Source organism: Pleurodeles waltl, chromosome 12, assembly GCF_031143425.1.
Source record: "Pleurodeles waltl isolate 20211129_DDA chromosome 12, aPleWal1.hap1.20221129, whole genome shotgun sequence".
Taxonomy (NCBI): Eukaryota; Metazoa; Chordata; class Amphibia; order Caudata; family Salamandridae; genus Pleurodeles; species Pleurodeles waltl.
In genome coordinates this window covers 144,876,183-144,890,027 of record NC_090451.1, presented here as the reverse complement: position 1 = coordinate 144,890,027, position 13,845 = coordinate 144,876,183, and the positions used below count along the sequence as shown (strand labels likewise).

The following is a 13,845-nucleotide window of genomic DNA, read 5'->3' as shown; positions in this document are numbered from 1 at the left end:
TACCATTTCTGTAAACAGGATATCCTATTACGTCACTTCCTGTCTCATTTGCGCCCTGTTTTCTGTCTTGTGTCAAGTTTTTTGAGGTTTACATAGTTTGCATCAAAATCTTTGACGCATAGGTGTCAAAATCCCACACATTCATGGAACAATACATTTTCAATGGATATCCGCATGCCTAGGATGCGCTGGCGGAATTAATGCTAGGGACCCATAGAAATAATTTGAGCATTTGCTTCATTTTTTGATGCATTTGCGTCAAAACGTCTGACTCAAACTGTGTTTGCGTCATTTTTAATATTTGCGCAAGTGTTGCGTCAATAGAGGACAGCAAGTCTACGCTACAAAAATATGAATCATGGCATGTGTGTTTTGTGTGTGAATTGACTGTTAAAACTATTTGTGTGCTTCTGTTGGAACGGCATGCAATACATTATGCATGATGTTCATGTATGAATGTGTTACAAATGGGTATCAACATCAGATGCCAATCAATTAGGTACAACAGTCATGGTATGTGTTTGTAATATGTTGACTCTTTTGCTGTGTGTAGTTGCTTGACTTTGGGGACTATACAATTCCCACAACAAACAATAGCCAGGGAAGATTAAGGATGGCTGATGACGTCACTAATTGTTGGCTACCATTTCATGGTCACTTGTGTGTATACTACCCATGAGTCAGGCATTTGAACATGTTTGGTAGGTACAGTGTTTGCAACACAGAGCATCAATTCCAATCATAAAATTGTTATGTACAACACAGTTTGACTAATGTAAAAGACCTATGTTCCTCCTGTGGCTGTGGTGGACCAGCAGCCCAGGCTGCATATGTTCACATATTTTCAGAGGTTCATTGCACAAAAATGTCCAGTTCAAGTGTGTGGCCATGTGTATCCTGTGTCAGTATTGGCCTCCATGGTGTAACGGTTACGTGCAGGTCTAGTCAGGAGTCTGTGGAGGCAACCCTTGAGTTCACAGAGAATCTTTCAAAGCAGATTTGAGCTAAAGCCAAAGATCTGCTAAAGGCATACAAGGGGATAGGGCAGCTATGGTACAGCAGAAAATACAGAAGAGTGAAGACAAAGCAACCTTGGTGTGGACAAATATGTAACAGATCAGTAATGGACAAACATGCAGGTCTCATCAATACATTTGTACACAGGGTAGGGCTCTGAACTTCCCACAGTAACAGGGAACATCAGTGTCTCTGTGCAGATTAATCCCACAGCTAGTCACCACCCGAGCCCAATCGAAAGGTGGCGGCAGAAGTTAATCTGTGTCTGGACTGTCAGGGTACAAACATGGATTGTCCTTACATACACATTACCAGCCCTTGTTTGTTAGGCTGGAGGCACAGTACCAAATTCAGGAATACAGCCATAGCACACTGTCACTGTTTGGCACTAATGAATACATTCAAAACCAGACAAAGGATGGGGACTGGATTCGCCCCCAGGAAAGCATGTACCAGTACAAAAACAAAATTAAACTATTCTATACAGTTGAGGACGGATCGTACACTTACCAGACACAATACCCCAGGAGTAAACGGAGGGCATAGAAACCAACTATGAGGCAAATGTGGGTACAGGGAATGGCTCTGGTTGACGCAAAGACCGGAACCGGTCTGGCTAACAGGAAGCGGGCTCTCCTAGGAACAAACATGAACAAGGCAGAAAAACAGGGAGCAGAGTCTGACTGGAACAAGCAGGAACAACACTGTGGAAACAAACAACAGTTTCAGAGGTACTCAGCACTGTAACAAAATCCAACAAAGGCTCTGGTACACAAATGAATTGTACTCCAATGCACAACAAGGAGTTTCAGGGAATGACAGCTTCTAAGCAGTTCCAGGCAGCAACAAGGCCAGGGCAGAGTCAAATGGCTCGGCTGCATTAGAGAGCTCACAGGTGTGTGCAGCTTCAGTCTCTCACAAGTCCTGGAGGAGAGAATCCAGTATAAGGGGCCAACCGGACTTTTCCCATGGGAAGCAATGGACAGAAGATTACAGGTCTTACTGACTACCAGGCAGTGCATTATGGGACATGAAGTCCATGCAGGCTGATGTAGTTGAACTATGGCATGCCATACTGAACAGGGAAGCACACAGGAGTCAGAATGAGAGTCTGGGTGAGTGAAGATGATGATTCTCAGGGTACATATAGTCAATTTACAACACCCCCTAGAGAAGGGAGGGCAGAGACTTAAAATATGGCAGTGGCAGGACTTATTACCTGGAATGGACTGCGCAGGGCATGTCTTGTGAGCATTGCTTGTCATACCTGGGACACTCGTGCTATCCATTTTCAGGATTGATGCACCACTTGCACCCAAGCTCCCTCAAAGGTGTGTGCAACTACAGTCTCTCACAAGTCCTGGAGGTGAGAATGCAGTATAAGGGGCCAACCAGACTTTTCCCATGGGAAGCAATGGACAGAACATTACAGGTCTTTCTGACTACCAGGCAGAGCATTATGAGACATGAAGTCCATGCAGGGTGATATAGTTGAACTATGGCATGCCATACTGAACAGGGAAGCACACAGGAGTCAGAATGGGAGTCTGGGTGAGTGTAGATGATGATTCCCAGGGCACAGATAGTCCATTTACAGCGCCCCCTAGAGAAGAGATGGCAGAGACTTAAAATATGGCAGTGGCAGGACTCATTACCTGGGATGGACTGTGCAGTGCATGTCTTGTGAGCATTGCTTGTCATACCTGGGACACTTGTGCTATCCATTTTCAGGATTGATGCACCACTTTTCACCCAAGCTCCCTCACAGGTGTGTGCAGCTTCAGTCTCGCACAAGTCCTGGAGGTGAGAATGCAGTATAAGGGGCCAACCCGACTTTTCCCATGGGAAGCAATGGACGGAAGATTACAGGTTTTACCTACTACCAGGCAGTGCATTATGGGACATAAAGTCCATGCAGGCTGATGTAGTTGAACTATGGCATGCTATACTGAAAAGGGAAGCACACAAGAGTCAGAATGGGAGTCTGGGTGAGTATGGATGATGATTCCCAGGGTACAGATAGTCCATTTACAGCGCCCCCCTAGAGAAGGGAGGGCAGAGACTTAAAACGTGGCAGGACTTATTACCTGGGATGGACTGTGCAGGGCATGTCTTGTAAGTATTGCTTGTCATACCTGGGACACTTGTGCTATCCATTTTCAGGATTGATGCACCTCTTGTCACACATGCTCCTTGCAGCGATAGCTGATGTCACACTTGCTGATGTCAAGGGCCTGATCATACATTCCTGTTACGAATGCTACTTCACATCCACCGCCTCATGTATAATGCGCTTATTTACCTTATGATTGATGATGTCATAGTTGTGTGTCATATACTGCAATAGACCATGCTGGCAACATGGATGTCTCTCATAGCTGTGGTCCTATGAATTTGCCATTCAACTGTGAACTAAAAATATGTTTTTCATACAAACTGTGTGAGATGTTTGCTGTACAATCATACCCATCAAATGTGATGTGGCATCAGAAGTAGTCAGATTTGTTTTTGTGACATGCTCCCTGAGGTAATACTCTGATTCCTAGAGAACATGTGATGCATACATAATTACCCAGAGGAGGATTGAGTGATAAAGTGATGTGTTTAATTCCATATCTTAACAATGTATTGATAGTGACAATTGTTTAAAAAGGTTTTGAACTACCTGTTGTCTGCGACGCATTCCTGCAGCTGTTAGGATGTTCTCCCCCATTTTCCCGGTCAGCATCCACCTCCTCCTCTTCCTCAGGCAGTTCTTGTTCTGGTTCATATAGGGGGTGTTCCTCCTAACACAAATGTTGTTCAGGATGGCACAGGTCAAAATGATCTTGCAGACCATTTCAGGAGAATATAGGAGGCTGCCTCCGGTGATGTCCAGGCACCTGAATCTGGACTTCAGGATGCCAAAAGTCCGTTCAACAATGGTACGTGTCCTCTGATGTGCCTCATTATAGGCACACTCTGCTGCTGTGCTTGGGTTGGCAAATAGAGCCATGATCCATGGCTGGATCCCGTAACCCTGATCAGCTGAAAGAGAAAATAGGGGTAAGTATTTTTGTTGTTGCTTGCATCAGGAATGTCATGTAGCATGGCAGTTCATATCTTGTGTCGTCTGTGACTCATATGTGTTTGTGGTATTGTGTTGGATCCTGGGCCCCTGTGAGGTTCTTTCTGCATTGGGTTGTTTGACTTGAAAAATGTGTGTTTGGCTAATTGACCTGATATCTCTGGTTTATTTTCAAACTTGGAGTTCAGCGTGTATTTCCCATGCGTTATGTAGTGAGCAAGATGTTTTAGTGTGCGTTCACTGGAGGTGACATGATACTTCCACACACACAATAGATTCCACTGTGTTGGCAACATGGTTGCGCGACATGGCCTAGACATCCCATCCAATTAGACATGTCATTGCAGATGAAATGCAACAGTGAGGCCCGTTGATTAGGCTGGGTGACAATGCACAACACATCTCCATAAGTTGTCAGCACTGAGGTGTTCAGTATTGACAATGCACAATTGTCCCATGTGTGACTATGCTCTATGCATACCTTTGTTGTTCCCTCTGCCAGTAGCTCATGGGCAACCGTGCACCTACACTACTGAACTTGCTGCAGATGAGCAGGCTTACTTGGTTGTGGAGGTGGATGTATGTGTGCAGGAAGGGCCATCTCTCTGTACATCTGTTATGTAGATGGAGAATTGTCTCTTTCAGTATGTGCAGCAGTGTGCACTTTGCATTAGTGTCACATCAACATGTTTTCATAGCACAGTCCACTTCCTTATTGATAGATGGCAACATCACCCCAGGAGTGATGTGAAATGTTGGTACTGCCTCACCTACATGTGAGTCAGCATCATCATGCTATGTGTCTCACATTGAACCCCCCTTACACAGTACATATTGTTTGGGAGGGTGTGGGATTGACTATGTGGCCTTATGTGATATTGAATGGTTTATCTTCCAAGTTGTACTGCCAGTGCAGGCCATGTCATTGTCACTGTGTGGTTTTAAATTGGTCCTTTGTGGCTCTAGAGTGGCATCTATTGTTATTGGCAGCCGTCATTTGTCCATAGGTGTGAATCCCATTAGGTCAGGATATGAAACTTAACTACCAGTGTCACACCTCATTGTCTTCCTGGCCACAGGTCAATGTAGTGGTTTATGTCTTGTGTGTCCTACAGAGTTGCTGTGCTGTGTGTATATTACTAGGTTTCTGGACTTACCGACAAGAAGGCCATTGCCATATCGTCCATCCTGGAAGTGCCGATTGATGGTGCTGTGTGGAAGATGAAGGAATCATGTACCCTCCCAGGATACTTTGCCATGATGTTGGTGAACAATCCCTGGTGGTCAACAATGGCCTGCACATTTATGGAGTGGGTGTGCTTTCTGTTGCGGTATAGGTGCTCTGTTGTAGAGGTGGTACAATCCGGACTTGTGTGCAGTCAATGGCATCAATCACATGCGGGAAGCCATTTATTTGGTAAAACTCCTGTTTGGTCTCCTGTAGCTTCTGCTGTGTGTTGGGGAAGCTGATGTGACAGGGTGTGAGGGAGATGATGACATCAAGGACCTTGGGAAGGAAGGCTGAGAATGAGAGCTTTGATACCCCAGCAACCAGGGCACCCGTAGTTTGGAATGAGCCACTTGCCAACATGTGCAGGACAGCTAGCAGCATGGTCTCTGGTGGAATAATGTGGGGTGTCTGAAGGCTGCCTGTTAATTGTGGCCCAATTTGGCGCAGCTGCTGCGGTATAGCTTGCCAGTTGAGTCTGTACCTCTGGATGATATTCTGTTCCCTGAGGCCCAGGAGGGTTGTCCTGGTCCTGAATAGCCTCTCCTGCCTTCTACATTGCCTTTGGGGCCCAGGTTGGTGTGGTGGTAGCTGCTGCTGTTGGTTCTGTGCTCTGCGTCATCTGGCATGCTGCATGAGAAGCACCTCCATGTCGTCCTTCTTGAGCAATGATGTTGCTTGTGTGTGTTTTCCTTCAGTAGTGGTGTGTTTGCCCCATTTTAATGCCTGCTCTGACCCAGGCATAAAAATTTGACGCAAATTGGGCTTTGCGAAATTTTTTGAGTCCGCTTCCCAGCCATGCGTCATTTTTGCCCAGTTGGATGAATATGACGCACAGGTGTTTGAGTCATTTTTTGGACGGGAATGCTTACCTTGTATCCCATTGATACAAGGTGGTTTCACGCATCCAGAAAATGACGCAAACTCTGAAATTTTGACGCTAGACGGGTCTAACGTCAAAATATAAATATGGTGTTAAGTTTGCGCCGGATTAGCGTAATAAAAATTACATTAATCTGGAGCAAAGGGAGTATAAATATGGGCCTAATTTTAATGTGTGTGACTCTCATAATCAATGTAGTGCTAATATATGTAATATCACTGAGGTGTGGGCTTTGCCCACACCAAGTATCAGTGAGTTTTAGTTTATATGTCATTCACCCCTAAAGTTTTCAATCATGAAGAACATCACTAACTGCATATGCCGCAACTAGGAAAAGCTTTAGTTTTTTACAAAGTTGAATCCATTTATCAGAAACTTTTATGGATATCTGTAACACCAGTGCATAAACATGGACATGGACACTTCGGCCCTCATTTAAGGGGATTTGGCATAGGGCAGCAATTTACCTTGCTGCGCTGCCCTACACCAAAGTGAAAGGGCAGAAGTGCACAATATTTGTGCAATAAATGTCTTTCCCCCTGCACTGGTGCTGTTTCTGCATCCTAGTACCACCGCAGGCACCCTTGCACCCTGGTGAAAGGGAGCCTGTGTTGTTGGCAGGATTGTTTTTGTGCAGGGAGGGCCCCTTTCCTGCACAAAAACAATCCTGAGAGGCGTTTTTCTCTTTCTATGTGTGCTGTAGAATACGGAAAGAGGAAAAAAAGCTATTTCTCCTTGTTACACCTCACCTCTGGAAGCTTAAGATTTTGGGGCATCCCCAGGTTTACATGGTTTTGTAAATCTGGGGAAGTGTCAAAGTCAATGGTTGTTGCTTAGGAACATTCAAGGCCACACAAAGTGGCTTTGCATGGCCTCAAAAATATGATTTTTTGTGTGTGCTGCCAGAGCATCACAAAAAGTGACACTCCAGCGGTGGAAGAGGATCAAAAATATGCCCTTTGGTTTTTACATGATGACTACAAAATGGCTGATCGAAAAGTCAGCAACCCAAGAAAAGGTACCAACCAGCAGCAAAAATGTCAGACCTGCCAAATTTGGCCTACTCTGAACTCGCCCATGCCAGTTTCCACGTTATTTCAAAAACTGTGAGGATTTCAGATTCTCTCCCATATACCTGTGTCCCCTTTCACCAACCAGAACAAAACTGAACATGTGCAAAGGTTGTGTTGTGTAGGCCGTTCCCAATGATTGTGTTGCAGATTGGTCAGGAGGTGGTAAATGTATACAGGGTGAAAAAATGGGATTTACTATGGGGTGAAGTGTCGACTTTAAATACACAGGTGTAACTGAGCCTCTGCAATCTACATGGAGAAGCAAAGAAGGATTTTTAACTGGGTGTTTGAACGTTCAAGGGATAGTGTTATGAAAGATTCAAGCAGAGTTGTAAGGATGGGCACAGAGAAATGCAAAGCAGATGTGTGCTATGGAGCATATTGAAGTACAGTACCTTTGAGAAATGGTCTAGGATAAGATAAGGGAGAAGCATTATATTTGCGCAGAAGTATAGTCTGGGGTAAAGGTAAGGTAGACATGAGAAAGGATGCTCAGGTAGGTTGAGAGAAGGAGAAGGTTATAAAGGTGTTACATTTGTTCAGATATGTCAGGTGGCCTAAAGGCTCGCAGAGGATTGAGCAGAGACAATGGATGAAATAAGAGATTGCAGTAAATTTGGGCAGAGGTTCAGGAAGGGTTATTGATTTTGAGCAGAATTATGAGAGACAAAATGGGCGTGAATTTGACTTTAGTAGTACGACAGAATGACGGGTACTACACAAGACCCACACATTCCTGATCAGTGAATTAATTCATAATCCTCCCTCCTTCTCTGTCCACCAGTATTGTATACTTATTCTCCCATTAAATATTGAGAACAATTGCTATCAATGGAGCTGTGCAAGGCAGGAATTGTGTATTATTGATGAGTCTAGAGGTCTTTCTCTGGTTGCAGATTGCATGTTTTTTTGATTATCTTTAACAAGATATTACTAATATACTCTGTGTCTTTATTACAGATGGCTGAAAGAGCATTTTCTTTATCCGATGCCCTCACACAGGACTTTTTGACTTGCAAAATCTGTTTACAGAAGTTTCAGAAGCCTAAAATCTTACCCTGCTTACACACTTACTGTGAATCATGCTTAGAAAAGATGATTGTGGATGACCGCCTCAGATGTCCTGAGTGTCGAGAAGAAACATCAGTGTGCCAAGGGTCTGGAAGTCTCAAAACAAACTTTTTCATCAATAGCTTATTGGATCTGGTCCATTCAAGTTCAGAGACTGATCTGGCCTGCATATTGTGCCCCCTCATCAAGAACAATATAAATCAAAATGCTACTTCCCGTTGCTTGGACTGCTCAGATAATATGTGCCACACTTGTGCTAGTGGACATAGGTGCTCTCGTCTAACCCATGACCATCAAGTCGTTGATATCCATGATTACTTGGCCGGCAAGTATGATGTAGAGATCAGAAAACGTCATGCAGTGAAATGCCAAATTCATAAGGGTGAAAACTTGCGCTTCCAGTGCAAATCCTGTTGTAGCGTCATCTGCAGAGAATGTCGACTTGATGAGCACCTTAATCATGAGTGCCTGTCCCTCTCAGAAGCTGTAGAAATCCACAAGCCTGTCATTGAGGAACTTCTGAAAGGGGTGGAAGGAAACTTGCAGCTCATTTCAAACGAGAAGACAACTATGGAGGAGAATTTACAGAAACTCAAGGTACACAATACCTCTATGAGGCAGATTATGCAAGAAACCACTTCCAAAGTGATCACACATTTGCTTTGCCATCAACAAGATATTCAGAACAAGCTTGGCGACTTTGTGAAGGAACATGAAAAGGCCTCAGATCTTTTGAGGTCAGATCTAGACTTGCAAGAGATGGTAGCTAGGAGTACAATGGCATTTGCTGAAAAGGTTTTGAGTCTAGGAAATGAGATAGAGATTCTGTCATTGGAGAAGATGATCACACAGAGGCTTCAGCAACTGCAGAACTTCAGATGGAGAGCAGTGCAAGAGGCCTCTGCCCAACTGGTTGTCTCCGGAGACCTTCACAGCTGTAGAAAATTGTTCCAGCTTTCACTCAGCAGCAGTCAGCAATCTACACATGAAAATGACATGGTTACTTGCAGCCAACCTGCAACTCAAAGAGGACAACAAGATCCCATTAGCATTTTACCAACACCCAGTTGCCTTAGGCAAACGCCAAGATTTTTCTGTAGCTTTAGAGTTAAGGTTTCAAGTGATGGAAAAAGGCCAAGGATAACAGGGATATGCTCTTCTGGTCCCCAAGAAATTATTGTGGCAGATGAAGAAAATAGAAACTTAAAGAGGTTTTCTCTGCAGGGAGAGTTTAAGGGAAAGCTCCAAGTGTTCAACAACAGGGGTCCCTGTGGAATCACTACTTTAGGGAAATATGTGGTCTACTCTGCAGCCTCTCACCTTTGCCTGGTTAATGATGACGGTGAATTAGTCTGGCAAAAAGTTCTACCAGACACCCAAGCCAGCCATGCCATTACAGCTGTCGGCACAAAGCAAGTGGCTGTCAGTATTTCAGGATATTTAGAGGTTTACAATCTAGAAGGGGAGCTTGTGAAAAAGATTGTGCCTCCAGATCAGTATGATAGGAAATTTGTGTTTCTCACATGCAACCGGAAGGGCCACTTTGTTGCCTCTGACTGGTTTAGAAAAAATGTTATAGTGTTCAATGAAAGTGGAAGGATTGTGAGCTCTTGTGATGAGAAGTGCTTAGAGGGACGCCAACCGGGTGCCATCTCCGTGGATGAGGATGGAAACATCTTTCTGACCATTCACGAGACGAGTAAAGTTATTATGTACTCCCCGGATGGCAGATATCAGGGAGAGTTCCTTAGCTCCAGTAATGGAATAGACAGACCCCGGGTTACTGCTATCCTTGAGAAAACATTTTTTGCTGTTGCTTTAAACAATGGTACTATTCACATCTTCAGATTCTAGCTTCAAATTCAGAATGAGAATTGTTGTGTACACGTTAATTCTATGAACAATGATAATTATACCCTCAAATCTTTTTTTTGGGTGTAAATGTGAACTGCTTATGATATAATTCAGATTTTTTGTTTTCCTTAATTCTCATTGGAATCTTGAAGGAATTTTGATACAAACATCATTCTGAGCCTTAAAGACTGGCAATACATGAACAGTACCATGATGAACATATTTGTATAAGGCACAATAATTCACTCTGGGACACATCTCAAGATAGCACTGTGATGTCTGTTTTGACTGTACATTAATTGAGAAAAGGCCCAGGAGCTGTGCTAGGCTATGTTTAGGGTAGATTTCAGATATCTTTGGAGATGCAGCTGTTTGGTTCCTTATTGCTATTATTATATTTACCATCTTGCACTTACATAGTGTTTCTCACATATATAGGGTGTATTGACCTAGTACATTTGTCCCATATTTTATATTAAGGAAGGAGTTCTATGTATAATAAGTAAAAATCAATGTTGTATCTATGACGTATATACATAAAACATAGACGCACTTTTGTAAAAAATACAGGTTAATCAGGAAACCTAAAAACAGCATTATAATGTAATACATGGAATTGAATGAATGAGCAAAGTCTTCATGATAAAGATCGGGGTTATAGGTCATGTGTTAAATGGCACAACAAGAAATATTAGTGAGCAAACAACATGTGCCAAATAAGGACTGTGAAAATTCATAAAATATGTTACACTGTGTAACTGGACAATGCCAGTATGACCTCTGGCCTAAGTCCTGTGTCCACATGTCTTTGTTTGATGGTACATGGAGTTAAGGAACTACAAATAATGAGATGCCAAAAAGCACAGCAGAAAGAATGGATTGTATTGTTCAGGAAAGGTTACTGTCTGTGACCAACATCACTGTTATTCATGGTACCCATCCAGAATTCCATATATCTGATGTCAAGATCCAAGAACATTCCACAAGAGGGAAAGGTTCAAGCCACTGACAACATTAATCATGTAAGAAAAGTACTAAAGCAACTTGAAAAAGTCAGTCTTCTTGTTGTCAAAATAAATCCCAGGGTGATTTTAGAAGTGGCTAAAGAAGGGTGTCTGTAGAGAGTACCTGTGGTGTTCGAGACACTCATGAACATTAAAGAAAAGAGGCGTGATTGACCACCCAAACCCCATTCCAATCATCATACTTTAGCTGAAAAATCATTGCATTAAGCACAAAACAGCCATAACTCATCCTTCTCCATGATACCACAAGGGATAGTGTGGTCCAAGGGAAGCACTGGTGTTTAAGAAGCTGGGGGAGGATATTCTGCGAGTAGACATAGACTTACTTCATAACTATTTATTCATTAACTTAATCTAGAACACCTCCATTGATTTGATTAGTTCAAAATGGCTGCTGATGTGTGCTATGCAATCATACACACATTCAGCCTATTTCTATGTTTTTGAAAAGAACACACATTTCATATTAAATAGATTCTACTATAAACAACAGCAAGAAACAGCTCCATTTATTAAAATATTTCAGATTTTGAAGGTTTCAATTCTCAGTATAGGGCGTATTAGCCCCCCTGTCAGTATCAGAAGAAGAAAAGTTTGGGAATCTTATGATGTGCACTAGTTGAAGAGGTAGTAAATCATGTTGGGCCTGATTTAGAGTTTGGCGGACGGGAGAGGGGTTCCTCCATCACAAATTTGACGGATATCCCTTCCATCGTATTATGAACCCATTATAAACTATGGAGATCTTAATACAGCGGACGGGATATCCGTCACATTTGTGATGGTAATCCATCCCTCAAATTCTAAATCCGGCCCTATGTTTTTAATATAATGCTATGTCTAGTGTCTGTGCCAGGCTGGAGTGGTCTAACATAGGTACTATCCAAGTTACAATGTAGAGTTCTTTATACTTTTGGCAGTCAAACCAGATGAATGCCATTGTTGGATGTATCCTGCTATTGTGGAGGCACCTACTTGCTATGTTGGTGTGTGGGAAATTAAGTGCATAAAATTCACTTTTGGGACCTCATGTTCACATAACACTGGTGATGGGTCTCACACACATGTAAGGATTTGTACCCTGTGTTGTGACTCTGTCTGCTAAAGGTAGAGTAGACTGGTCATTTTGTCAGTGTTCTGGCAACAGGGTAGCAATGCCACCTCTCATCTTCCTGCGGAGGAGCTGTAGATATCAGAAGATCATGATCAATTTCTATTGTAGATGAAAATGTGCACGTTTTACGCAAAATGTGTGAAAATTTCTTTCTTCTGCAATTGAACCTCTAAATAAATTATGGATGAAAAGTTCAACATCTCTTTAGGGTTCTGATTAACATAATGCTTTTAGGTAGGTGAACTACTGCAAGCACTGTGCTTCAAGCCTTCATGCAGGGGCTCAGGGTTCATGTTACAGTGGACAAAGTTGACTAAGGCCATGGGGCTGTGTTGCTGCAAAAGAGAGGCAGTGGTGAGTGAACAGAGGAATTTGTCTTGGACACTGCGACAACAAGAGTACCATTATTAACTGATCGTGAAGGAGATGCTGTTGTGCATGTGGGAATTCGCAAGTCCTACCTCTGGGAAACATGGATGACTGTGGACATGGACCAAATGTCACAGGTCTACAATTGACATACTAAGCAGTAACAATGTGCTCAGTAAATTTATGCAGAGTCTGACCAGACTAAGCAATAGACTCCCGGAGTACTATTTTACTGTAAAACATACCCCAGAAACCAGGATTCTTTATCAAGACAACTGGTGGTGGTCAATGGGTTCGAAGGTGTTGAAAATGTGGAGGAAGGTGTCGAAGGTATAGTGACAAGTGCAGTAAGCCAGATGGCACTTGTGTTATATAGGAAGAGGGCTTACTAGTAGATTTATAGTACCTTTTAGTTGAGGATAAGGTTAATATATTTAGCCCATGAGGGTCATTTAGTTATGAATAAATAGAACTTGGTTGCAAGGAGGCGGATCCTGGCCATGTCTAAGATGGCTGCCCCCTGAATATGCTCTGCAAGTTGACACCTTTATTTGGGCTGTGACACCCTCTTCAGAAACTGTTGTTACTGTTAAGTTTCACACTTGCAGTCCTTGAGGGTGTTGCGTCACTCCTTTTCCACCCGCCGGCATCGAACAGCTGGGGTGAGCAGGACTTATTGCTCCTGCCTGCAAAGGAAGCATCAGGAGATTCCTGGTGGAGATGGCAGACTATCTGAACTCCTTCCTTAAACTCACCTTCTTGCAGCCAGCCACTGATCCGTTCCTCTTTTGCTGGGTCTTAGCCCACGGGTAGGTTGGTGGTCATGAAGGCTCCATGTTGCTTCCACTTATTCTTCCAAGAGTTCCTCTGTGAAGTTTCAGGGAAAGAAATGTATCTTCCCAATTCAAAATCGTGGACACTTGTCAGAAACCCTTTCAGAGGGCCATGGGGCATGCAGGCGATACTGTGCCCAACCGTGGTGGTTGCAGCCTTTCACTCCTAATGTCCCCAGACCCAATCTACTATGATCCCACTCAACTGGTCTAAATACCCCTTCTGCACTTGCCTCTAAGTGGTAGCTGTAGTCAAGCAGTCAAGGCTCCTTGAGGGAGAGTGTAGGTACAAGTAGGTAAACATGACTCAT

The 13,845-nt window shown here is 43.3% G+C and overlaps 1 protein-coding gene across 1 annotated transcript in view; it reads left to right on the top strand.

Moving 5' to 3' along the window:
- LOC138268003 (E3 ubiquitin-protein ligase TRIM56-like) overlaps positions 1-12,529 on the top strand; it is a 46,579-nt gene extending 34,050 nt beyond the window's left edge. Inside the window, exon 2 of the mRNA XM_069217309.1 lies at positions 8,229-12,529. Within this exon, the coding sequence (XP_069073410.1) occupies positions 8,229-10,193 (1,965 nt within the window). The 3' untranslated portion in view covers positions 10,194-12,529. The remainder of the gene's footprint in view (positions 1-8,228) is intronic.
- The last annotated feature ends 1,316 nt before the right edge of the window (positions 12,530-13,845 follow it).